Consider the following 24,734-nt stretch of genomic DNA (forward strand, 5'->3'; position numbering starts at 1 on the left):
TTAGTTGGCCTGGACAAGTTGGACTAAAGCGCCCATTTCTGTTCTGTAATATCTTATGGTTCTAATTTGTTCATAGCTGAGCTGTATTTTAATTCATCTACTCACTTGGTTTTATGATGTATAGCCTCTCTTTTCAATTGACTATCCAATACACCCTCAAATATCTTTCATTTTCTTGAGGTGTGAGCACTAGGCAGTTGCAGATTCCACTGCTATTTTGACCTCATTTTGAATGCAAGCCTTGCTGTTTAACAATGTTTTCACCGCTTCTCACCTCTATTCTGTTCCCTTGCTGCGTTGTCACGTCTAGTATCTCAAAAAGCAAGCAAATAATATTCCTGCTGAAATGAATATCATTGTCAAATGGGAGGCCCTTGTCAGTACTCCCCAGCAAGCAGCGCCACGCCGCAGGATTGTCACCGAGCAGTTGTTCCGGGGAAGCAGGGGGGGGGGGGGGGGGGGGGTCCAGGGTGTGTCACGCCCTCTCTCTTCCCCCGGCCATTTCCTGTCTGCGTGCTCTGGGTGTTCCAATCGGAACTCTTGTAGTGTGAGGCCGGAATCTGGTCTGAACTCAATGGCGGCTCTGAGACTCTGTGAGGCGGTTTCAAATTAAAGAACTGAATTTTAATTTTAACCGTAGCTCACCAAACGAACTAAGCGGCTCACTGCTGCAGTTCGAGCGGGTTCCAGAACTAGAGCCCCACGTACTTGGTAAAGCGGCCAGAGTGGGGCCAGAGGCCCAGGCGCCATGGCCATGGACAGGCCCTCGCTCACTGTCGTTTACCAGGCCGTCAAAGCGCTTTATCACGACCCGGACCCCGCGGGCAAGGAACGCGCTTCCCTGTGGCTCGGCGAGTTCCAGAGATCGGTAAGTTCTAAAGTGTTGGGAGCCTAGCAACCGAGGCCCGGTCTGAAGCGGAGGCCTGGGAACCCAGAGGCGGAAATAAACACATCACAAGGGGATTGGGATCCGCAAGTTAGCAAACTTTATTACATTTAGAACAACTTCAGAGATGTGAGATAACGGACTACACGACCTATGACGGTGGAGTTAATGAGCTCCACTTTGATCTCAGTAACTTCACTGTTGATATTTGCCCATGTTCATCCTCAAGTGAAAAATGATCCTTGTTAGAGGTTAGCATCAGAGAAGAAAATGATTCAAACATCGCCACATTCAATCAGTTTTATTGGCTCTAACCGAATTGAAGAGCATTAGATAAAGCACATTGTTTGTGATCCACTTCAAGTCATTAATTATGCGTTTTAATATTTAATTTGAAATTCTGAATAAATCAGGTTAAAGAAAACAATTACTAGTGCTAGAGAAAGGTCTAAATCAAGTGAAGATAGTGGAACTGGATGTAAGGAAATATTATTTGAATGCAATCGATGAATTCTTCACCATACAAAAATGAACAGGAATTATGAAGCTGCATTGGTAGAGACAACAGTAGTTGACATTTTAGATCATTACAGATTCCCGTGAAGCACTGATCTGAAATGATAAATCTTTTTTCTTGTTTCACAGTTGCTGTCTGATTGGGCTTTGCAGGTTTTTTATGGAGAGGAAATCAAAAATATCCAAGCTTTTTATAAATTTCCTTTTAGCAATTATATTCAAAGATGCACAAGAAATCAGTTTGACATCATTTAAGGTATTAGGTAATTTGACTAGTTAGAAAGCAGAGAAATCCAAACAGCGTAAAAAAATCAGTAACCCCTCGTATCAGTAGCTGTCTAAGAACCTTCCAAAGTGTGGCTGGAGGGAAGAGGGAGGGATGTTTAAGTGAAGGGAAATTTGTAAATTTGAAATCAAAAGTATTGCGCTCTATATCAACGATAACCAATGTCTGAAGGAAGGAAAAGTAAATTACATTAGTGAACATCTTTGAGTCAAGGAGCTATGGTTTTAAAATGTTAAAATTTTAAAGGACATTTATCTGTTTTTATGAAGTTTTGAGACAAGATTTAGAAGAATTAATGTAATTAGAAATGAATGTATTTCATCTAGTAAGTGTTACAAGGGTATGACTTTACAGTGAAACTCAAGATATTGAAGGGTGATATGCAGACTTCACGTAGACAAGACCAGATTGAGCCCAGCTCACCTGAATCACAAGCAGCACCACTTTATTTCTCAGTTGAATATATACTTGTTGAGAACAATGAATTTTTTAATACGTTTGATTAAAAAAAACTTAAAGGTAACCAATACTATGGAGGAAAAGTAGTTTCCCAGCACCCAATGTCTTATGTTCTCGGAATAAAGATATTTGAGAGAATATAGGTGCATTGATGATAATATTTTGTTCTTCACATTCTGGAAAGATAGAAATGGGGTTGCCACTCCATGTAACACAACTGTTTAAAAAAGGAGGGAGGGAGAAAATATGGAACTGGAAGCCATTTAGTCATAATGAACAAAGACAGTACTTGAAACCATTTTAAGCATTTGCAAAAGTGCACTTCATAAATCACTTTTAAGCAGATGCATCGTGGCTATATGAAAGGGAAGCTATTTCAGACTGGTTATGGATTTTCTTTTGCAGGATCAGTAGGACTTCTAGGGTTGATAAGAGGTTCTGGTAATGTGGCATAAAAGACTGCTTATTAGATAAGGAATCACACAGGAATGGATGGAAGAGTGGTCAAAGTACTGGAAGAGAGGATGAATAAATGGCTCATATTCAGGAGGACGTACGTTTACATGGGCAGCCACACTTAGTAGTTTAGTGACTATTGGCATTTAGAGCATTGAGTTGACTGAAAGTACTGTGTATAAAATATCTAAGTCTATTGATAATAAATGCTTGTCAATGGCTGGAAGTAAGTCTCTAAGGAAGATGGCAAGAACGTATGTGCATCAGGAAGAAGGTAGTTGTGACATAGAAGGTGATTCATTTTGGTAGGAAGTAAAACATTTTCACTGATTAAATGCTTCAAGGAGTTGGTAGATAAAAGACTAAAGTTATTGTGTAATTATAGCAATTAGGAAAACAAATAGCATGTTGATCAAAATAAACTTGATCTGATTTTTCAAGACTGAAGAGCTTTTAATGAGAGAGAAGGTCACCATACCATACACCAAGGTGACTGGGATCGCCAGTTTTCCTTGATCCTGATATGTACTGTTCTGGAACTTAGCATGAACAATGGCTTCTGTTAACCCTTTTTCAGTTTACTATTCAAACAAAACTGTTTACAACAGAATTAAATATTCAGGGTACATAGTTTGTTGGTACAGGAACAAGGGGATAACCAGAAACCTTTGAGTATGATTTAAAGATGTGATATACGAGTAGTTATTCTTACCAGTACCCGGACCATCTCAGGTATTATTCTTTGTAAAAACTGAATCCACATCAATGCACCATCTGATATATTCCATGATACCTACCAGTACAATGCACATTTATCTTCAACTACTTCCTGTGAATATTCAGCTATGCAAAAACAATCATATTTTTGTAATTACATCTTATGGAATTGAGATCAAATGAAATGGAACTTGTTAACTACCTGAAACGGTGGTGGATTGAAATGTCTTTGGGATTTCTTGAGAGAATTGTGCCTCTTTTCTTCTCATAACGTTCCCTTTTATCGTGCTTTCTTCAGGTATATGCTTGGGAGATTGCAGACCAGCTGCTTCAGTTACAGCAGGAAGTGGAGCTGTGCTACTTTGCAGCTCAGACAATGAAGATGAAAATTCAGACATCATTTAATGAACTTCCCCCAGAAACACATGCATCTCTACGAGACTCACTACTCACCCATATTCAGAACTTGAAAGACGTGTCTCCTGTGATTGTTACACAGGTCAGTTTTAGATGAGAAGGATTATGTGCAATCCCTTCTCTACTTCAAAATTTTATTATATAAATTATTTATGTGAGTTTCTCAACTAATAGCTCAGAATTGATTTATAAATTATTTTTTGTTCTGCTTGCTTCATGGCATAAGCACCCTACCTATTGAAAGATGGTGCTTTTCTCAATGAAATTTGCTCTAGTTTCTTGTGTGATGATGTCCTACTCCCAGTTTATTCAATGCTAGACTTGATTAATGAAATGATTCTTTACGCAGAAGGACAGTTTTGCAAAGATTTAAATTGCACCGGGGAAACTGCACGTGTATCAAACTAGAGTCTTGAATGACAATTGCATTAAGATCTCCCTAACCTGATTAAGCAGCCAGACATAAGTAGAAAAGAACTAAACCAGGATTTGGAATAAGATAATGGGCAACAGGGACCATTATCATGTGTTGTGGAAAATGGTTCTATGATCATCCACTATGGAATACTTGTTTCAGATTTCCCCAATATGTATTCTTATCCAGATTTAGCAAAGTAATGTTAAACTAAATATTAAAAAACTGCTGACTCATATTAAGCAAACAATGAATTTCTCTAATAACTGAGAAGTATTAGCAGATCCTTCACTTTCTCCCTGTTCCTTTGGGGATGCATTCAACCCAGATAAATCTGTTCTCTGCTGGCTAAAAGTATGTGCCCTGTTATCCAGACTTCAATTGAAAAATTACTCCCTACTGAATTACGGAATAAAAAATTATGTCAGTTCAGCACGAGTAGTGACTTGAGGATGGTTCAATGTAGGTTTCTCCTGCGAGTTCTGCTATGTAGAATAAATGAGTTTCTATACTGGGTTGTGGGTCCTGAAATATTTTCTGTTTCTCTCTTTCCAGCTTGCTCTGGCAATTGCAGATCTTGCCTTGCAAATGGCTACGTGGAAAGGTTGTGTGCAAATGCTAACTGAAAAGTAAGTTATTACAGGATTTAGCTACTTCCTGATCACGGTCTAACAATGATAGCCAATTACTTCCCCTCTCCTTGCACCATTATTTCGCTAGAAGTTTGATAGGTATGTATGTATCAACCTGTTAATTTTGTCTGTCAAGTTAAAAGGCCTTCACCTAGCGAAAGTAAAATGTTGTAGTCTTCTAAAGTGTGAAGTAAACTTTGTGGTTTTGTGAAAGTGTACTGATTACTAGAAATCCTGCTAAAAGATCCTCCTGACACAAGCTGCACAGTTTTCATTTCAGTTGTGCTTGTAAAATATGAATTTAAATCCTTTTATTTAGGTCTTGAAAGCTATGGGTGGAAACAAGCTAGTGGCAAATTTGAGGGAAGTCTGGTGACGGGAAGTCTGGTGACGTGATTGGCTGTACATAAACAACTGGTTTAGTATTAAGCATCTTTAATTTAAGAAGTGGCATTGATTCATCATTGCTTTAATTTCAGGTATGGCAATGACCCCTCATCCCTGTCCTTCTTGTTAGAAATCCTGACTGTGCTCCCAGAGGAAGTTCACAGTCGTTCCCTTCGAATAGGAGCCAACCGCCGCACTGAAATCATTGAGGACCTGGCATACTCCTCAAGCACGGTGGTATCGATGCTGGTATGTATGTAATGTTACTATCCAGAGGGTAACAAACCTTAGAAGGAGTTGTTTCTCTTTCAAGTTCAGAGCATTGGCCCTTTCATCTTAATCTCTCCTTTACCACTGTTTTTCAATACTGTGACTCAATCTGGTGAACTTCCACTACCAGAGAAATAAAAACCATCTCCTTTTGTCAAACTTGCTTCTGCAGGGAATTTTTGGGGTAAATCATATAGATTTGAAGGAGAAGATTACTAAATTTAGGCCAAATTGAGTACAAAGCAACAAGTAAAAGAAATTTAAATTAGAAGTTGTATGAGGAACAATCAGGTGTTTCTGAAGGAGCCCAAATTTCAGCATGGTTGATAGGCTATTTGGTACTGTCTTTATCCAAGTTCTTTGTAATCTTAATTCTGCATTTGAAGTTGATGTGTACGTGTGAGTTTTGAATGAGTTTAAATTGATCCATCCCATGTGGGTGAGCAGATTGCCCACATGAAATGTCAAGGTCTGTATGTGAATTACTACCACTTTGAGGTACCAGAGTGTAGGCAGCCAGTTGTAGACCCATGCATGATCCACAGCTTCTGTAAATCAGAAAAACTTCTTGCTATGTCATGAAGATCCATAATGGCCATCTCTTTTTCCCCAGACAGCATGTACAGAGAGTAGTGGCAATGAGGAGAAGACACTGATAAAAGTATTCCGGTGCTTGGGCAGCTGGTTTAACCTGGGTATTTTGGATAGTAACTTCATGGCAAATAATCGACTACTGTTAATCCTTTTTCAAGTTTTGGTGAGTACTTCAGGGCAAACTGCCTCGTTGACATAGGCTTATTGCTTCAATTGATCTTGTATTTCTTTAAGTTGGGGAGGATCACTGATAGCTTTCACCGTTTCTGCTGTAGATAATGCTTTAGTTATGTAACACACTGGTATGTAATTGTTGAGACATTTTCATGATTGATTGCTGGCATCTTACTTGAACCTGGTCACTGAAACAAACCCAGTTAGACGCCATGTGCCAGTTATTTAGTAGACAGGGGATCATCTTTATTCTAATATCTCCGATACCTGTGTTAAAAGACAAAAAAAAGTTGTGACATCACTCTATGTCCTAGAGTTAATGACTTTTTTGGTAGGTGATTGGCACACAGGGCTTGTTGATTTTGTGAATTGTCCATGTTCCTCTCCCACCAACACAGATTTTGTCTCTGTCTTTGACGGGTACCATGGAATAGACAGGACATCTAATAGCAAGAGCATCATTAGTGATCTCAAATCTGGTCACCCTTCCGCATTTTTCAGAGAGGGCCCTTGTTGACATGGGGTGGAATTCTTGATTGTTCTCCCAAACTAAATGATGAATATTTTTCTTTCTTTTCTCAGCAACGTGATGATACATCAACAAACCTGCATGAGGCTGCATCAGACTGTATCTGTTCAGCGCTCTATGCCATTGAGAATGTAGAGTCAGCCCTACCTTTGGCTTTGTGTCTGTTTCAGGGTGTCCTAACTCTAGAATCTGCTTATCATATGGCAGTGGCACGTGAGGATCTTGATAAGTAAGAATCTTTTTAACTTGATCATATGTAGATAATATAATCTGATGTTGATGCCAAAATTGAGTGTTCATTGGGCAGTTCTGTTATAAATTAAAGTTCTGTTCAAGATTGTTTAATGTCATTTCCTGCACTCAATGTAAAAAGAGAATGAAATGATTGTTACTCTATATATGATGCTGTATAAAAAACACAAGATAAAGAGCATAATAAAAAAACCACAGTATACATGAGCTTGTTTGCATTCATTGTATGCTACATAAATTTATGCTAGACTGTACATAAGGAGACGGGGAAAAAATAAAGTAATGGTGGAGGTGTTTATCAGCCTTACTGCCTGGGAAAGTAACTATTTTTGAGTCTGGAGGTCCTGGCATGAATGCTGTGTAGTCTCCTTTATGGGAATGGGACAAACAGTCCGTAAACAGGGTGGGTGGGATTCTCCATGATGTTACTGGACCTTTTTTGGCACTTATAGTGGACGTTGTTGCAATGATGGCATCATTGTTGAATAACTCGGCTGGTAACTTGAGTGGTGGAATGTGAAATCATGATGTCAAATCCAGTTGCAAAAATAGGGGGATTTAAATTGTTACTTAAATTTATAGCTTTCAGAATGCATCTGTTTCACAAATAATCGGCACATATCTTACAGGGCATCCCAGAGGAAAATGTCCACGTGAGAAACAACATGTCTTTATTAATTTTGATGTTTTCCTTCAGATGTCCAGTAACATACACTCAGTGGTCACTTTATGACGTACAGGAATGGAACCTAGCATGATCTTCTGCTATAGCCCATCCATTTCAGTGTTCAGCTTGGGTATTCAGAAATGTTCTTCTGCACACCATGTGATTATTTGAGTTACTGTGTTTCCTTGTCAGCGTGAACCAGTCTGGCTATTCTCTGACCTCTCTCATGAACAGGGCACTTTTGCCCACAGTACTGCAGCTCACTGGATTTTTTTTGTTTTTTTGTTTTTCTCACTCCAGAAACTATTGTAAGTGAAAATTTCAGGATATTAGCAGTTTCTGAGATACTCAAACCTCCCTGTCTGGCACCAACAATCATTCCACTGCCAAAGTCCCTTAGATCACGTTTATTCACCATTCTGCTATTTGACCTGAACAACAACTGAACCTCTTGACCATGCCTGCATACTTTAATGCATTGAGTTGCTGCAACATGATTGGCTGATTAGATATTTGCATTTTTGAGCAAGTGTATATGTATACCTAATAAAGTGCCCACAGAGTGTGTGGGTCTTGATTAATTGTGCACAGAAAGTTCAGTTGGTCAGTGAGCTATTCATGTTCTTAAAGGACAATTCATAGCTGACGTAAAAACTCAACTTGGTAACATTTTCTATATTTTTACATGTAGATAATGTACACATTTTAATGTTAGTTTTCAACTCTGCTTTTTATTTATTAGTAAAAGCTAATATTTAACTTCATATTCCCATATTTAACTTTATGTGGCACCAATCATGGCAATGCAGTTCACTTTTAAATAAACTCTTAGCTGAGTGCATTGCATGGAAAGACATAGGAGTAGAATAGGTCATTTGACCCATCGAGTCTGCTCCCTCATTCTTTCATGACTGACTTATTATCCCTCTCAACCCTATTCTGCTTTCTGCCCATAACCTTTGACACTTTGACTAATCAAGAACCTATTAACCTCTGCTTTAAGTATACCCAATGAAAGCAGCTTGGTACTGTCTTCTCAAGGGCATTTTAGGATGTTTACCCTCAAGGCCTTGTAATTGTATTACAGAACTTTACAAAACTTTTTACCTGTGGTTTAACCATTGTTCTCTGCACAACTTGCTTGCTCTTTTCTGCCGTTATAAATTAATCTGATTCAAATGATGTGAGTGCTCTCTAGGCCATAATATGATCTTCATTTGCGCTCTCCTAATTTAAGATTTTTTAAGAAGCATTTTGATGGAATGAATTTTGTTCTGAAATTCATGCTAATCTCTGGTCATTCCTCCATTATGCAGAGTTCTGAATTATTGTCGTATTTTTACTGAGTTGTCGGAAACATTTCTGGACGTGATTGTACAGACCCCAGGACAAGGGCTTGGAGACCTGCGGACATTAGAACTATTATTGATCTGTGCAGGGCATGCACAGTACGAGGTAGGAACTGAAGCGTGACGACAGACTTGGGCAAAGATTTAACTGCTTTATGCTTGATAAATTGCAATACAACTTTTCCTTGTACAGTTCTGAAGTTGAGTTGCAACAGTCAGGGTCTTGTTCATTTGACTGAAACTGCTCTTTTTTCCAATCCAAGGGGAGTGTATGTGCCTGATAGTGAAATATTGAGCATTTGAACATTAAGTACAGCCTGATCTTGCCCAACCCCCAGCAGATCAGGTAATATGAGACCTTGTGATTTATCTAAATTCTTGTAAATTCAGATGAAGTTTAATGGACTCCTTTCCACCCTGGCAGAAATCAGCTAACTTACCTTTAACTAGAACTGGGAGACTGACTTCCACAAATTGAAATGCAAAAAGAACTGAGCCAATAAAATATGAGCATATTAAGTTGGAGTGGGTGTCCTGGGGGAGGAGGTTAGTGGGATGGTATGATGTTCAGAAACTTGTTATTGTGTATTTAGCAGGTTGTTAGAATATCGACGTACGACTTTTATTCAATAAATTATTGTGACTGTACAAAATAATGGTGGCCCCACTCTGATATTCTCAGATTCCACTAGATCTGTGAAAGAAGGGAGCAATGCAGTTATTGAATGTGATCTGCAACACTTCGGTTATTTTGGGAATACGTTGTTGCATTGCAAAAAGAACGAGAAAAGCTTACACTGAAATGCACCTTTTATGAGCATGGAATATTCCAAATTGCAGATAAGGTGTACTTTTTGAAAGTATAATTATGTCTCTGTTGGATTCTGCAACCACTATTTTGAGTACAGTGGACCTGCACCAATTGTATAAGTCTTGACTCAACCTTCCGTCCGTGGACTCACTTTACACCACACGCTGTCGGAGCAGTGCTGCCAGGATAATCAAAGACACGACCCACCCAGCCAACAGACTTTTCGTCCTCTTCCCTCCGGGAGAAGGTTCAGGAGCTTGAAGACTTGTACGGCTAGGTTTGGGAACAGCTTCTTTCCAACTGTGATAAGACTGCTGAACGGATCCTGACCCGGATCTGGGCCGTACCCTCCAAATATCCGGACCTGCCTCTCGGTTTTTTTGCATTACCTTACTTCCCATTTTTCTATTTCTATTTATGATTTATAATTTAAATTTTTAATATTTACTAATTTTAACTATTTTTAATATTTTTAATATTTGTAATTCAGGGAGTGTGAAGTGCAGAATCAAATATCATTGTGATGATTGTACGTTCTAGTACCAATTGTTTGGCAACTATAAAGTATATCTGCTGTTTATTTACTTTGAAATATTCAATTAAAATTTAATGATACATGCCAGCGAAACTAAATCTGATTCTGAAATATTCACTGGGCTTTCTAATTAATCTTAAAAAAAAGCTAGTAGTGGAATAAACAATGGGCTAAATCCAGGTTTGGATTTGCGTAAAGGCAGAAGTGCTATTTTGCATTTCTGTTTTAGATTCAAATTTTATCCTCTTGTTTTTGATTTTTTTTTACTATGCCTCCAATATACAGCTCATCTGAGTGTTTTCTGATTCAATGCTGATGAAGGTTGTAAAATCAATAGTTTTGGAGTAGAAGGTGGTTACAAATTCTGCACTGATAGCCTGAATCTATTTTGAAGGAGTGATTTGACGGTATTTGCTAGTATTTAGGAGGACTGTGTGAACAATTAACATCAGCTACTAGGCTATTTTTTCTGTGTTATCAAAGCTGTATTGTAAGTATTTTTCTGAATTGGTCTATCTCCTATTGATGTGTTGATGACTTTCTTCTTCATCCAGGTAGCAGAAATCAGCTTTAACTTCTGGTACAGATTGGGAGAGTACCTCTACAAAATGAGTGATCCATCACGACATGCTGTCTTTCGACCTTATATCCAGCGATTGCTTCATGCCTTGGCCCGGCACTGCCAGCTGGAACCAGATCATGTACGTTTTTGAGGAATTTGCATGTAAAATTTTTAAAACTGAGCAGCTAGTTGAGATGAGCTACTTTTGGGTGATGATTTATCAGTGACCAGGAGGAAACAGTTTGCTGTGGTTTTGTGCATAATCTGAGGAGGCATGGGATTTTGTGGCTTAAAAAAGATATATAATTTACGTATTATTATCATACAGCGCGGAGTTTGGCTCTTCAAACCATGCTACCCAGAAATCTTCCAATTTTAATCCTGGCCTAATCAAGGGACAATTTACAATGACCGATTAACCTACCAACCAGTTTTGTTTTTAACGTGGGAGGAAACCGGAGTATCCGGAAGAAGCCCATGCAGTCATGGGGAGAACATGCAAACTCCTTACAAACAGCAATGGTATTTGAACCCGGGTCACTGGTACTGTAAAGTGCTGTGCTACCGTGCCATGCCAGATTGTGTTTGCAGTTATATCTTAAGTCACGTGTCCCTTCAAGTCCTCCTTGTGTTGCTCTTTTCATCCTTGTGAATCTGGACTCAGTAGTTTCAACATTGGTCATGTCACTATAAAGTGACAGCTATTTTTCTCCAGACCTGTCGAAGGGTTTCGGCCTAAAATGTTGACTACTTTTTTCCATAGATGCTACCAAGCCTGCTGAGCTCCTCCAACATTTTGTGTGTGTAACTAAAGTGAGCAGTATTCCTAAACTTGCATTTTCCAGTTGGTCCATTCAGTGTAGGAGATACTGGCATTTTTATTTTCATCCCTTTTCTGAATTGTTGCGTTCAGTTGCAGCATTCCTAACTCTCAGTTCGTAAGGTCACATCTAGGTTGCTTCCCTAGTCCCCAAATGTCTGCTGGATTTATTGCCTCTGGTTTTCAATTCTGTTCTGTTTGCTCCAGACTCACGAGTGCTCAGATGTGGCACACGTGCTGGCACCTAGCCGTGAAGTCAAAATGTAGCATGTTTATTTCTGATGAGCTGTGTCAATTTGACTGAGTCCAAAAATTTATAACCTTATTTTTTTTATATGGCATGAATCTGAGACATACAGTCAGGTAGTTCAACTCTGATGTCCATAGAAGATTAACTGGGCAGGGATGGTTTATGAACAGACAAATTTTTGGAAGGATGTGAAATCTAACATTTATTTATTTATTGAGATACAGCATAGAATGAGTTCTTCCAGCCCTTTGAGCCCTACCACCCAGCAATCCCTGATTTAAACCCAGCCTAATCACAGGAGAATTTACAATGACCAATTAACCTGCTAACTGCTATGTTGTTTGACTATGGGAGGAAACCGGAGCGTCCAGGGAAAACTATACATTCTATGGGGAGGATGTAGAGTTCATGTTGGATTTGAACTCTGAATTCCGATGCTCTGAGCTGTCATAGCTACACCACTGTGCCGCCCTTCATCAGCTACCACTACTGCCAAAACATTCTAATAATCCTCTTCTAGTAGTTCATTATCCTGTAAGAATGATTTATTTTTAAATCTATAGATCTAATTAAATCTGTGAATTTTGTTTCTCTCTCTTCCAGCCCCTGGCCTTTCTCCAAGATATATGGCTTGTTTATTTGTATCTCACCTGTTTCTTTCTTCTGCAGGAAGGAATTCCAGAAGATTCTGATGACTTTGGAGAGTTCCGCGTGAGGGTGTCAGATCTTGTGAAGGATGTGATATTCCTGGTTGGATCAATGGAGTGTTTCACCCAGGTGATTATTTGCTAGATTCATACAAAGTTAAGCCAAGTTGTGATTTAAAGGAAATAGTGTGTGTATATATATGAATTTGGATCCTGAAGATGGTACTTTTGAATTTGCTTCTAAAGGTAGAGTATTGATGCAGTGCTTAAGTTACCAGGCTAATAACCCAGAGGTCTGAACGAGCAAACCATACATGAGTTGAAATCCTGCCCTAATCATTTTTAGCAGTGACCACAAAAACTGGATTGTTATGAAAACAGACACAAATTCACCCATGTCCCTGATAGGATGCAATCTTCCATCCTGAACTGGTCTATAACTCCTTAGTTGGTGCTTGTGTTCCCTCTGAGTCAAAGAATTGCATGATCTATTCTGAATCCATCTGTCTGAGGTAGCAGAATTTCATTGGAGTAAAGGAAATTACAGTGTTATGAGAGATGAGTTGGCCAAATTAAATTAGAAGCAGATGCTGGCCAGGATGACAGCAGAGGAGCCATGGTGTGAGTTTCTGGGAAAAATGAAGGTGCAGGATAGATGTATTCCACAAACAAAGAAATAATCAAATGGTAAAATAGTACAACTATGGCTGGCAAGGGAAGTCAAAGCTAAAGTAAAAGGAAAAGAGAGGGCATACAACAAAAAAATTAGCAGTGAGGTAGAAGATTGGAAAGTTCTTAAAAGCCTAAAGTTTGAAAAACAGCTGAACTGTTGGAAAGTCTGAAAAGCATCACCAAGTATTTGTAGTGGCCAGTGAGTGTTATGAACCCCGCCCCCCCCCCCCCCCCCAGGGTGCCTCCCTGGCAGATGTGGATCAGGTTATATCCAGTTTGATGAATACTAGTGGGAAGATAGAGGATTGGGAAGCTTTTAAAAACCTACAAAGAGCAACTAAAAGAATCATTAGAAGGGAAAAGATGAAATATGAAAGCAAGCTAGCAAACAATGTTTGTAAGGTATGTAAAAAAATAAGAGATGAGAGTGGATATAGGACCGCTAGAAAATGAGGCAAGAGAAGTAATAATGGGGACAAGGAGATGGCAGATGAACTAAATGAGTATTTTGCATCAGTCTTCACTGTGGAAGACACAAGCAGTGTGCCAGATGTGTGTGAAGGAAGAGAAGTGAGTACAGTTGCTATTACAAGGGAGAAGGTGCTCAAAAAGCTGAAAGAGCTAAGGGTACATAAGTCACCCGGACCAGATGAATTGCACCTTAGTGTTCTGTAAGAGGTTAGCAGACAACCCACCCTGCAAAAACTCATTTCAGGGAGGTAGCACCATCAATTTGCGGGAGACTCCTGGAACTTCCGGGAGAGGTGGGATGTCTGCAATAGAGTAGCTCCTTAGCAGCTAGCCAATAACGTTAGCTATGCTAATGAACGAATGACACCTGTTAAACTCACCTCAACATGTCTTTTACATTTTAACCCACCATGGGCAATAGAAAAGTCACTGTTGCAAACAGGTTAGCGAGCAACACTGTCATTATTTTTGACGCCTATTAGGCAGGGGTACACTTTAGTGTAGTCTGGGGTGACGTACGTTTTATATTTTCTTTTTTTGGAACACTCTTGTCATGGCGCGCATGCTCTCTCTTGCTCTCGTGCTCGCTCGCTCTCAAAAAAAAAATCGATTTCCGGGATATTGTATATAATTTGCGGGCATCAGGGAGCCGCTATCGATATGCGGGAGACTTCCGGAAGAGGTGGGATGTCTGAGATAAGATTGTGGAGGCATTAGAAATGATCTTTCAAAAATCATTGGACTTTGGCATGGTGCTAGAGAACTGGAAAATTGTAAATGTCACTCCACTCTTTAAGAAAGCAGAAAGGAAATTATTGACCAGTTAGCCTGAGTGTTTGGGAAGATGTTGGAGTCAATTGTTAAGGATGAGGTTATGGAATACTTGGTGACACAGAGCAAGATAGGATAAAGTTAGCAGTAAGGGAAAATCTTGCCTGATGAACCTGTTGGAATTCTTTGAGGAGATTACAAGTAGGATAGATAAAGGGGATGCAGTGGAGGTTGTGTATCTGGACTTACAGAAGACCTTTGACAAGGTGCCACACACGAGGCTGCTTACCAATTTAAGAGCCCATGGTATTACAGGAAAGTTATGAACTTGGTTAGAGCATTTGCTGATTGGTAGGAGGCAGTGAGCGGGAATAAAAGGATCCTCTTCCGGTTGGCTGCCAGTAACTAGTGGTGTTCCATCAGGGTTGGTGTTGGGACCACTTTTTATGCTGTATGTCAGTGACTTAGATGATGGAATCAATGGTTTTGTTGCCAGATTTGCAGATGATAAGAGGATTGGTGGAGGGGCAGGTAGTGTTGAAACAGGGAGGCTGCAGAAGGACTTAGGCTACATTCACACTAGACCGGATAATTTTGAAAACGCCGGTTTCACATAAAAACGATAGGTGTCCACTCTAGGCGTTTTTGAAAATACCTCTGTCCACATTAAAATGGGTATTTGGGCGAATCGCCTCCTACTGGGCATGTGCAGGACACATCTACAGAAAACAAGCGAAGAGGAAACGGTATACTTGGTGTGTGTTTGTCTAGTTACAGACTAGAAAAACTTAAAAGGAAATTGCCAAACGACAGACGGCTGTTGGCTCTGGCGCAGGAGGACTTAAAACTGAAAAAACAAATACTGGAGTGTTTGGAGGTAATCGATAAGGAGTTCACGGACAGTATGACCCGGCTGACGACGAACATTGGAGAAATTGACACAATACCAGCCTCACAGCCACTACAATAGCTACACATACCGTCATACAGACCCCCAGGTGGCCCCACCAACATCTTCCCTACTCCCACAGAGGTCACCCTGGAAACATTTCCTGCAGCCATAGTCTCTTCACCGATGAAAGGGACGACAGGTTTTTTAAAATCTCCGGTTACCCCGTACACACTACAACACCCAACTGGCGTTTTCAGATTTAAACACTCTGGAGAGCGTTTTCGAAAAGCTCTGTTTTCGGGGGAGGAAAACGCCGTTTCAATGTAGATGGAGGGTCAAAACGAACAGAGAAAACTTCGTTTATGGATTACCCGGTCTAGTGTGGATGTAGCCTTAGACAGATTAGGAAAATGGGCAAGAAAGTGGCAAATGAAATACAATGTTGGAAAATGCATAGTCATGCAGACTAATTACTAAAGGGGAAGAAAATCCAAAAATCTGAGGTGCAATGGGATTTGGGAGTCTTTGGGCAGAACACTCTAAAGGTTAACTTGCAGCTAGAGTCAGTGGTAAGGAAGGCAAATATAATGGTAGCATTCATTTCAAGAGACCTAGAATGCTAGAGCAGAGGTGTGATGCTGAGGCTTTATAAGGCACTGGTGAGGCTCCACCTTGAGTGTTGTGAACAGTTTTGATCTCCTCATGTAAGAAAAGATGTGCAGGCATTAGAGAGGGTTCAAAGGAGGTTCACAAGGCTCATTCCAAGAACGAAGGGGTTATCATATGAGGAATGTTTGATGGCTCTGAGAATGTGCTCGCTGGAATTTAGAAGGAAGGGTGGGGGGGGGGGAATTCTCATTGAAACTTTTTGAATGTTGAAAGACCTAGACAGAGTAGATGTGGGAAGGATGTTTCCCATGGTGGGGAGTCTAGGACAAAGAGGGCACAGCCTCAGAATAGAGGAGTGTCCGTTTAAAAGAGATACACAGTAGCTTCTTTAGCCAGAGAAAGTGAATGTGTGGAATTTGTTGCTGCAGGTGGCTATGGAGGCCAGGTCATTGGGTGTATTTAAGGCAGAGCTTAATAGGTTCTTGATTGGACATGGCATCAAAGGTTACTGGGAGAAGTCCAGGGAATGGGGCTGAAGAGGGGGAAAAAGGGATCAGCCATGATTGAATGGTGGAGCAGACTCGATAGGCCAAAGGCCTAGTTCTGCTCCTATGTCTTATGGTTTAAAACAATTTACTGCTACACAATGAGATAGAAACTGTTTTCTATTAGTCCTGGATTTGTCTATGATAATTGCACTTGTTCACATGCAGGGCAAGGTGATTAAATAGTTGACTAGAGTACACATTAGAATAATTGCACTTGCCATTATCATGCACATTGAATGCAGAGAACAATCCTGGAAATTTAAAAAAATGATTAGACAAAGATAGGCTCCAAATAAAAGAAGGAAATGTTACAGAATGTTGTATGTAGATTTAAGGAATATTTTCAATTAAAAATAAATTGCCTATGAAGCACCATAAGTGCAGTAAAACATTTTGAGGCACTTACCAGCAGTATAACAACAAACCTTGACATCTAACCACAGCAGGTGCTATTAAGGCAGATGACCAAAGCTTAGCTGAGGAGGTGGTTTTTAAATACCATGTTAATGTACAAAAGTAATTTGTAATTTAGAAAGAGTGTCTGAAGATAAGATTTTTTGGCTGACTGGAGTGATTATAGCCCAAGGATGCTCAAGAACTAAAAATGATTAATTGAGATATCTTGAAATGTAATGCTGATGCTGATTGTAGGGAGAATGGATAAAATTACATTGGCATTGAATGGCATGTGGAAAACTACATTTCTGATTAAATATGCCTTTCAGAATCAGAATCAGGTTTATTATCACCAGCATGTGATGTGAAATTAATTTAGCAGCACCAGTTCAATGCAATACATAATCTAGCAGAAAAAAAATAATAATAAACAAGTAAGTCCATTATGTATATTGAATAGATTTTAAAAATGTGCAAAAACAGAAATACTGTATATTTAAAAAAAAAAGTGAGGTAGTGTCCAAAGATTCATAGAAACATGGAAAACCTACAGCAAAATACAGGCCCTTTGGCCCACAAAGTTGTGCTGAACATGTCCCTACCATAGAAATTGCTAGGGTTACCCATAGCCCTCTATTTTTCTATCCAAAAGTCTCCTAAAGGACCTATCATATCCACCTCCACCACCGTTGCCGGCAGCCCGTTCCACACACTCACCACTCTCTGCGTAAAAAAACTTACCCCTGACATCTCCTCTGTACCTAATCCCCAGCACCTTAAACCTGTGCCCTCTTGTGGCAGCCATTTCAGCCCTGGGAAAAAGCCTCTGGAAATTATTCAATGGTTAAAATTGTGTAAATAGAGTTATGAAACAGTTCTGCCATAATCTGATGGTGAAACTCTTGAAGGGTTAAATAGATAACACCTGATTTTTATATTAGTAATACTTTGTAATTTTAATGTCATGCAATGCCTCATTTATCTTCTAAGCTTTACTCGACATTGAAAGACAGTGGACCTTCTTGGGAGATCACAGAAGCTGTTCTCTTTATCATGGCTTCCATAGCGAAGAGTGTGGATCCGTAAGTAGTTGAATGTACTTAGAATATATTGGAACTGTTCCTACAGAAGAGGGTGTTGTCTTAGAGCATTGAGTTGATCCTTACCAAGACATCCTTCACTTTCCGAAATATCTTCATCCCTTTTAAAATCTTTGTCTTCTTCATTTTTATCTTAATATGGTTGATGTTTAGTTTGAACTTGGTAGACCAAGGTGCTTATTTTCATGTTAAAACTCTCTGTGCTCTTTGACTGTTTCAAACCACTTGCAGTAGAGTCCACCAGTTGAAAAGTTGGGGCTGGGGGCAATCCTTTTCTACGGTAAGGTTTTGTGATAATGAGTTTGTACACACTGTTGATTCAAAGCTCAGTAGAAATTTCATTAGTTATTTTTGAATCCTCACTTGGAATTTTTGGGTAAAATGTTTTGTCTTGCTTATTCTTAAATATTTTATTTTTTTTCCTCCTGGGATTTGAACTTCTATCTAGTTAACTATTAAGACAAATTTTATTTACTTGTGTTGAAAATTACTGATGTGATCCCCAAATCAAATCTGACCAGATTGTATTCCCATTTCCTGGATCTTTTCTAGAAGATGCACTTGTGTGGACATGGGTTAAAAGAAGACTTGTACAGTGCTGTTAAATTTCCTGAGAAAAGTAGTGGTATCTGAATGGGAAACAGACGTCACATGGCCTGACATCCCTTGTAGAGCTGATGGGACTTGATTAACGGAAATTTCCAGTGTGTTCTGGGATTGGGTGCTTCATCAGACTATTGCAGGGAAATATGGGGAATATCGTTGTTTTTAAATTTCCTTTTCCTACTTCCTCTTTCTATTGAAATTGGTAGGTTCAGATTCCAGGACTGAAGCACAGTCTAGACTGACACCAGTAACAGTTCTTCATAGTATTTTACTTCATCATACACTCTACTGATTGGTCATTGTGCTCTATCTATCTCTAAAGAATCGATCAGAAAGGGTAAGACAAGGGAACACACACCAGTCCTTAGAGAATGATCGGAAGTGGAGAGACTGAGCAGTTTCAAGTTCTTGGGTGTCACTATTTCTGAGGACCTTACCTGGACCCAACATATCGATGCAGCTATGTTTCATTAGGAGTTTGAGGTGATTTGGTACGTCACCAAAAACATTCGCAAAGTTCTACAGTCGTACCTTGGGGAACATTCTATCTGGCTGTATCACCGTCTGGTATGGGGTGGGGTGGGAGGGGGTAGGGCTACTGCACAAGATCGAGGTAAGCTGCTGAGAGTTGTAAAATTAGCCAGCTCCACCATAGGCAGTAGCCTCCGTAGAATCCAGGTCATCTTCAAGGAGCAGTGCCTCAGAAAGGCAGTATCCATAATTAGGACCTCCAGCACCCAGGGCATGCCCTTTTCTCATTGCTACCATCAGGAAGGAGGTACAGAAGCCTGATGGCACACACTCAGTAATTCAGGAACAGCTTCCTCTCCTCTGCCATCTGATTTCTGGACGGACATTGAACCCATGTATGCAACTTCACTTCTTTTTTATATCCTATTTTTAAGCTATTTGAGATATATATTTACTGTAATTCAGAGCTTTCATTTTCTCTCTTTTATCATGTATTGCATTGTACTTCTGCCACAAAGTTAACAAATTTCACAACGTATGCCAGTGATATTCTGATTCCTCTGGTCGACATCATTAAATAATAGTTGCGAGTTCTATATGTTAGTATCCATGACTCTGACCATTAAAACTTGTATAAACAAATCATTCACCTGATTGTGATTGTGCTTTGTGCAATAAAAACATTTAATGCATTTCTTTACATATCTGTTTACTGCACTTGCATATAAGACTAAATATAGGAAAACAAAACTCAATTTGCAAACTCATTGTTTTTTTTTGTGCCTTTTTGTTGTTGCAGTGACAATAACCCTACCCTAGCTGAAGTGCTTGAGGCTGTGGTCCAGCTCCCGGACACTGTGCACATTGCAGTCCGATTCACTAGCATTGAACTAGTTGGAGAACTGAACGAGGTTGTTGATAGAAATCCCAGATTCTTAGGTGTGTAAAATCTTTGTATGATGCTGCAGCTATAATGGGCCACATTCTTTTATGGCATCTGAGCAAATCCATTTGCTCTACTGGATGCAAAACCATTTATTTTCTGCCTGGTGGGCAAAGTCACATACTTGGAGGGTGCTGAATAGGCAGATTCTTTTGACAAACACAAACTATGAAAGTGGCAGTCCTGCTGAAGGGTCTTGGCCTGAAATGTTGACTGTACTTTTTTCCATAGAAACTGCCTGGCCTGCTGAGTTCCTCCAGCATTTTGTGTGTTTTGGCTGAAGTGGTAGACAAATACTGTGGATTCTAGTTAATTGGACACATTGGGACCAGTATATTTTGGCTCAATTAAGTGGCTGTCCCAATTAGCTGAAGTTTCATGGAAATAATTTTAAAAAAGACAAACTACCATTTAACTAAGTTACAAATTATGTATTTAAATGGAATACAGAACAAATTAGAACACTACCAATACTACTTCAGTGCTATAAAACTATGTATTAGTTTGTATTAGTTCCAAATACCTACCTATGGAGGAATTCATTGTGTATGTTGCCTGCCGTGTTCTAAGTTGAGAAAACTTCATAGCTAATTTTCCTCACTATTACACTCCTCCAGAAAAAGCCAAGGTTGAATGAATGGAGATCCTTTAAGATTCATTAGATATGGGCTGGCTGGTGGCGCAATGATATCAGTGCCGGACCCGGGAGCGGAGGTTCCCGGGTTCGAAACCAGTCGGGTCTGCTCCTGAGTACGCTTTCCATCCGCGCCGGGTTGAGTGTCGAGATTGCAACTCGACCTCGTAAAATAAAGGGAAAAATACTGCGAAATTGTCTGTGAGGAGTGGCGCGCCGCACAGTCTCTCTCTCGCTCTGCGCCTTGTAAGAGCCATGAAAAAGACATCATCACGGGCACATGCACAGACTCGCACACACGCAGGCACACGCCAAAAAAAAAAATTCATTAGATATATAAAATAAAGAGATGTTTCAACGTGTATGTGAGGGAGTCCAAAACTAAAGATCAAAAATATTAAATACTCTCTAATAAATTGATCTGGTAGTCAAGATGATAATTCTTTACTAGTAAATGTGTGTTGATGTATGGTTAGAGATGCTTTGGGGGCAGTGAGATATGTGAGAAAAATGCTAAAAGAATCTGATAACAGAATTGATTGTAGCAAACTGGTAAAACATTGGTGTGGCACAACGTCACAACATGGAACATTTGGCCCAAATGTCGCCTTGTAAATCTGCACACAATAATTAACCCCCAAAGATATTCTTTGTTTTTACTGACTGCAGTCTTCTCCTCCCAGATCCGGTGTTAAATTACTTGATGAAAGGACTACGGGAGAAAACACTTGCCTCAGCAGCAGCCAAAGCCATTCAGAACATCTGCTCCTCCTGCCGTGATCATATGACTCAGCACTTTGAGGGCCTACTGGAGATTGTTCGTTCCCTTGACACCTTCAGCCTCTCGCATGAAGCTGCCATTGGCCTCCTAAAAGGTAACTAATTTTAATCTGGAGCAACTCTCGTTGTGTGCATCAGGCATCGAATTGAATGGATGCTGGTGTACTTTGATGTGCTAGTGATTATATATGTTTAATTGTTGGTATGCTGCCATTTCTGTCCTTTTTTCTATTGCTTCTCTTGACGAGTAAGTCTGACACTGAGGTGAGTGGTGGAATAAATAGTTGGTTTCTACATAGAAGCAGAAATATTAATTTTAACACATCATTAATATAATTTTAGCAATTGGCTTAGCATGTTGGCTGGCATATGAGGTCTAAAACATCTAACAGCATAATAGCCAGTAGCACAGTTTATGGATTTTGTACTTTCAGGTTTATCTAAGAAGCTGATTTAAAACTGAGATGTTTGCTTAAGAGTGAAGAGTAAGTAAAGTAAGCTTAGTGACAAGTGTGTCAACATTTGCACAGTGGAGTCATAGAGTAATACAGCCCTCTGGCTCAACTGGTCTATGCCAACCACAGCATCTGCCCTGCTAGTCCCAGTTGCTGGCATTCAGCCCATAACTATCCATGTTTCTCCATGACCAAGTGCCTCTTAAATCTTGTAATTGTACCTGCCTTGACTACTTCCTCTGGCAGCTCATTCCAAATATTCATTACTATCTCTCTATCCTCTCTCTATCCTCCTCCCCACTCCCTCCTCCCCCTCCCTCCTCCCCTCTCTTCAATGATTCAAGTTCCCTGGCTCCCATCATCTTATTTTCACAATGGGTGACCAGTCCTTATACGCCTCCATCTCCCACCTGGAAAGCCTCAAAAGCTCTCCTTTTGCTTCTGGATGCCAGTCCCAACTAGTTCCCCATCACCACCATTCTCCTCTGCCTAGCGGAACTTGACCTCACTCTTAATAATTTTTCCTCTGGCTCCTCCCACTTCTTTCAAACAAAAGGTGTAGCCATGGACACTTGCATAGGTCCCAGCTATGTCTGCCTTTTTGTCAGCTACATGGAGCAGTCTATGTTCCAAGCCTACACTGGTGGCTGTCTCCCACCTTTCCTACGCTACATTGCTGCTGCTTCCTGCACCCATGCGGAGCTCGTCGACTTTGCCTCCAACTTCCACCTTGCCCTCAAATTTACCTGGTCCTTTTCTGACAACTCCCTCCTCTTTCTTGATCTCTCTGTCTCTGGAGACAGCTTATCTACTGATGTCTATTATGAACCCACTGCCTCTCACAGCAACCTGAACTATACCTCTTCCCACCCTGTTACTTGTTAAAAAAAAACCATCCCCTTTTCTCAATTCCTTCGTCTTCGCTGCATCTGCTCCCTGGATGAGGTTTTTCATTCCAGAACAAAGGAGCTGTCCTCCTCCTTCAAAGAAGGGGTCGTCCCTTCCTCCACCATTAACGCTGCCCTCAACCACATCTCTTCCATTTCACACATGTCTGCTCTCACCCCATCTTCCTACCACCCCACCAGCCTTGGCGTCCAGCATATAATTCTCCGAAACTTCAGCCATCTCCAACAAGTTCCATCCACCAAGCACATCTTTCACTGCCCATCACTTTCTGCTTTCCACTCCCTAATTGACTCCCTTGTCCATTCATCCCTCTCCACTGATCTCCCTCCTGGCACTTAGCCTTGCTAGTGGAACAAGTACTACACCTGCCCTTACACCTTTTCTTTCACCACTGTTCAGGGCCCCAAACAGTCCTTCCAGGTGAGGCGACACTTCATCTGTGAGTCTTTTGGGGTCATATACTGTGTTTGTTGCTCCTAGTGTGGCCTCCTGTATATCGGTGAGACTCGACATAGATTGGGAGACTGCTTCGCTGAGCATCTGCGCTCCGTCTGCCAGAAACGTTAGTTCTCTCAGTGGCACCCATTTTAATTCCACTTCCCATTCCCATTTTGATATGTCAATCCATGGCCTCCTCTACTGTTGCAATGAGGCCACACTCTGGTTGGGGAACAACTCCCTATATACTTTCTGAGTAGCCTCCAACCTGAAGGCATAAACATTGATTTCTCGAACTTATCATAATGGCCCTCCTCCCCCACCCTCCACCACCTTCACCATTTCGCACTCCCTTTTCCCTCTCTCACCTTATCCTTGCCTATGCATCACCTCCCTCTGGTGCTCCTTCCCCCTTTCTGTCTTCCATGGCCTTCTGTCCTCTCCCATTAGATTCCCCCTTCACCAGCTCTGTATCTCCTTCACTGATCAACTTCCCAGCTCTTTACTTCACCCCTCCCCCTTCTGGTTTCACCTATCACCTTGTGAAACTCCTTCCCCTCTCCCCACCTTTTAACTCTACTCATCTTTTTTTCTCCCATCCTGCTGAAGGGTCTCAGCCCAAAAGTTGGTTGAACTGTCTCAGAAGATGTTGGAGGCCAGTATTCTCATAATGTTTAAGGTGCATCTGAATGTACATTTGAATTACCAGGATTTAGTAGGCTAAGGACTAAGTGCGGTAAATGTTAGTGTAGATAGGACTTGATGGTTGGCACAAACAAGATGGGCCAATGAAACACTGATTATATTATTCTTTCTTCTACTACAGGTACAGCACTCGTACTTTGTCGGCTTCCTCTTGAGAAGATCACTGAATGTCTCAGTGAGCTCTGTGCTGTGCAAGTCGCAGCATTAAAAAAGGTAAGTCAGGAAAGTCATATTGGCACTAAGTTTACGGGGTGGCGGGGTGGAGATAAGCCTCTACCAAAGTAGGTGTAAGGTTCTCCTTCCCTCTGCTAGCCTGCAGGTCACCCTTGGGCAAGGTGTATCACCTGCTTTGTCACCCTGATCAGGGTCTGGTGAAGCAATGGGAGCAGGTGGTGGACAGTCGTATAAGCAGCTGGTGCATATCGCAAGTCCTGATACGCGATCACTGATGCTAGGCAATCTCTGAAGAGTAATGATAATGGCTGGACATCACCCCTCTTGTAAAGACACTGCCCAGAAAAAGGCAATGGCAAACCACTTCTGTATTTTAAAAAAAAGAAAATTGCCAGGAACAGTCATGGTTGAGACTATGTTTGCCTACTTAATATGACAATGAATGAATGAACTAAGTTTACGCTGTCTTCACCCTGAAGTCTAACCCAAACTCACAAGTAAAACTACTTCCCCCCCCATCTCCTCACAC

At 40.5% G+C, this 24,734-nt stretch overlaps 1 protein-coding gene across 1 annotated transcript in view; it reads left to right on the forward strand.

Annotated features, from left to right (window-relative positions):
• Positions 1-526: 526 nt before the first annotated feature.
• tnpo3 (transportin 3) overlaps positions 527-24,734 on the forward strand; it is a 59,593-nt gene continuing 35,385 nt past the window's right edge. The window contains exons 1-13 of the mRNA XM_072241677.1: positions 527-868; positions 3,619-3,819; positions 4,708-4,781; positions 5,264-5,420; positions 6,055-6,198; positions 6,792-6,967; positions 8,974-9,112; positions 10,907-11,053; positions 12,654-12,761; positions 17,981-18,072; positions 19,967-20,106; positions 21,428-21,619; positions 24,153-24,244. Of these exons, the coding sequence (XP_072097778.1) occupies positions 749-868; positions 3,619-3,819; positions 4,708-4,781; positions 5,264-5,420; positions 6,055-6,198; positions 6,792-6,967; positions 8,974-9,112; positions 10,907-11,053; positions 12,654-12,761; positions 17,981-18,072; positions 19,967-20,106; positions 21,428-21,619; positions 24,153-24,244 (1,782 nt within the window). The 5' untranslated portion in view covers positions 527-748. The remainder of the gene's footprint in view (positions 869-3,618; positions 3,820-4,707; positions 4,782-5,263; positions 5,421-6,054; positions 6,199-6,791; positions 6,968-8,973; positions 9,113-10,906; positions 11,054-12,653; positions 12,762-17,980; positions 18,073-19,966; positions 20,107-21,427; positions 21,620-24,152; positions 24,245-24,734) is intronic.

Source organism: Mobula birostris, chromosome 23, assembly GCF_030028105.1.
Source record: "Mobula birostris isolate sMobBir1 chromosome 23, sMobBir1.hap1, whole genome shotgun sequence".
NCBI classification, from domain to species: Eukaryota; Metazoa; Chordata; class Chondrichthyes; order Myliobatiformes; family Myliobatidae; genus Mobula; species Mobula birostris.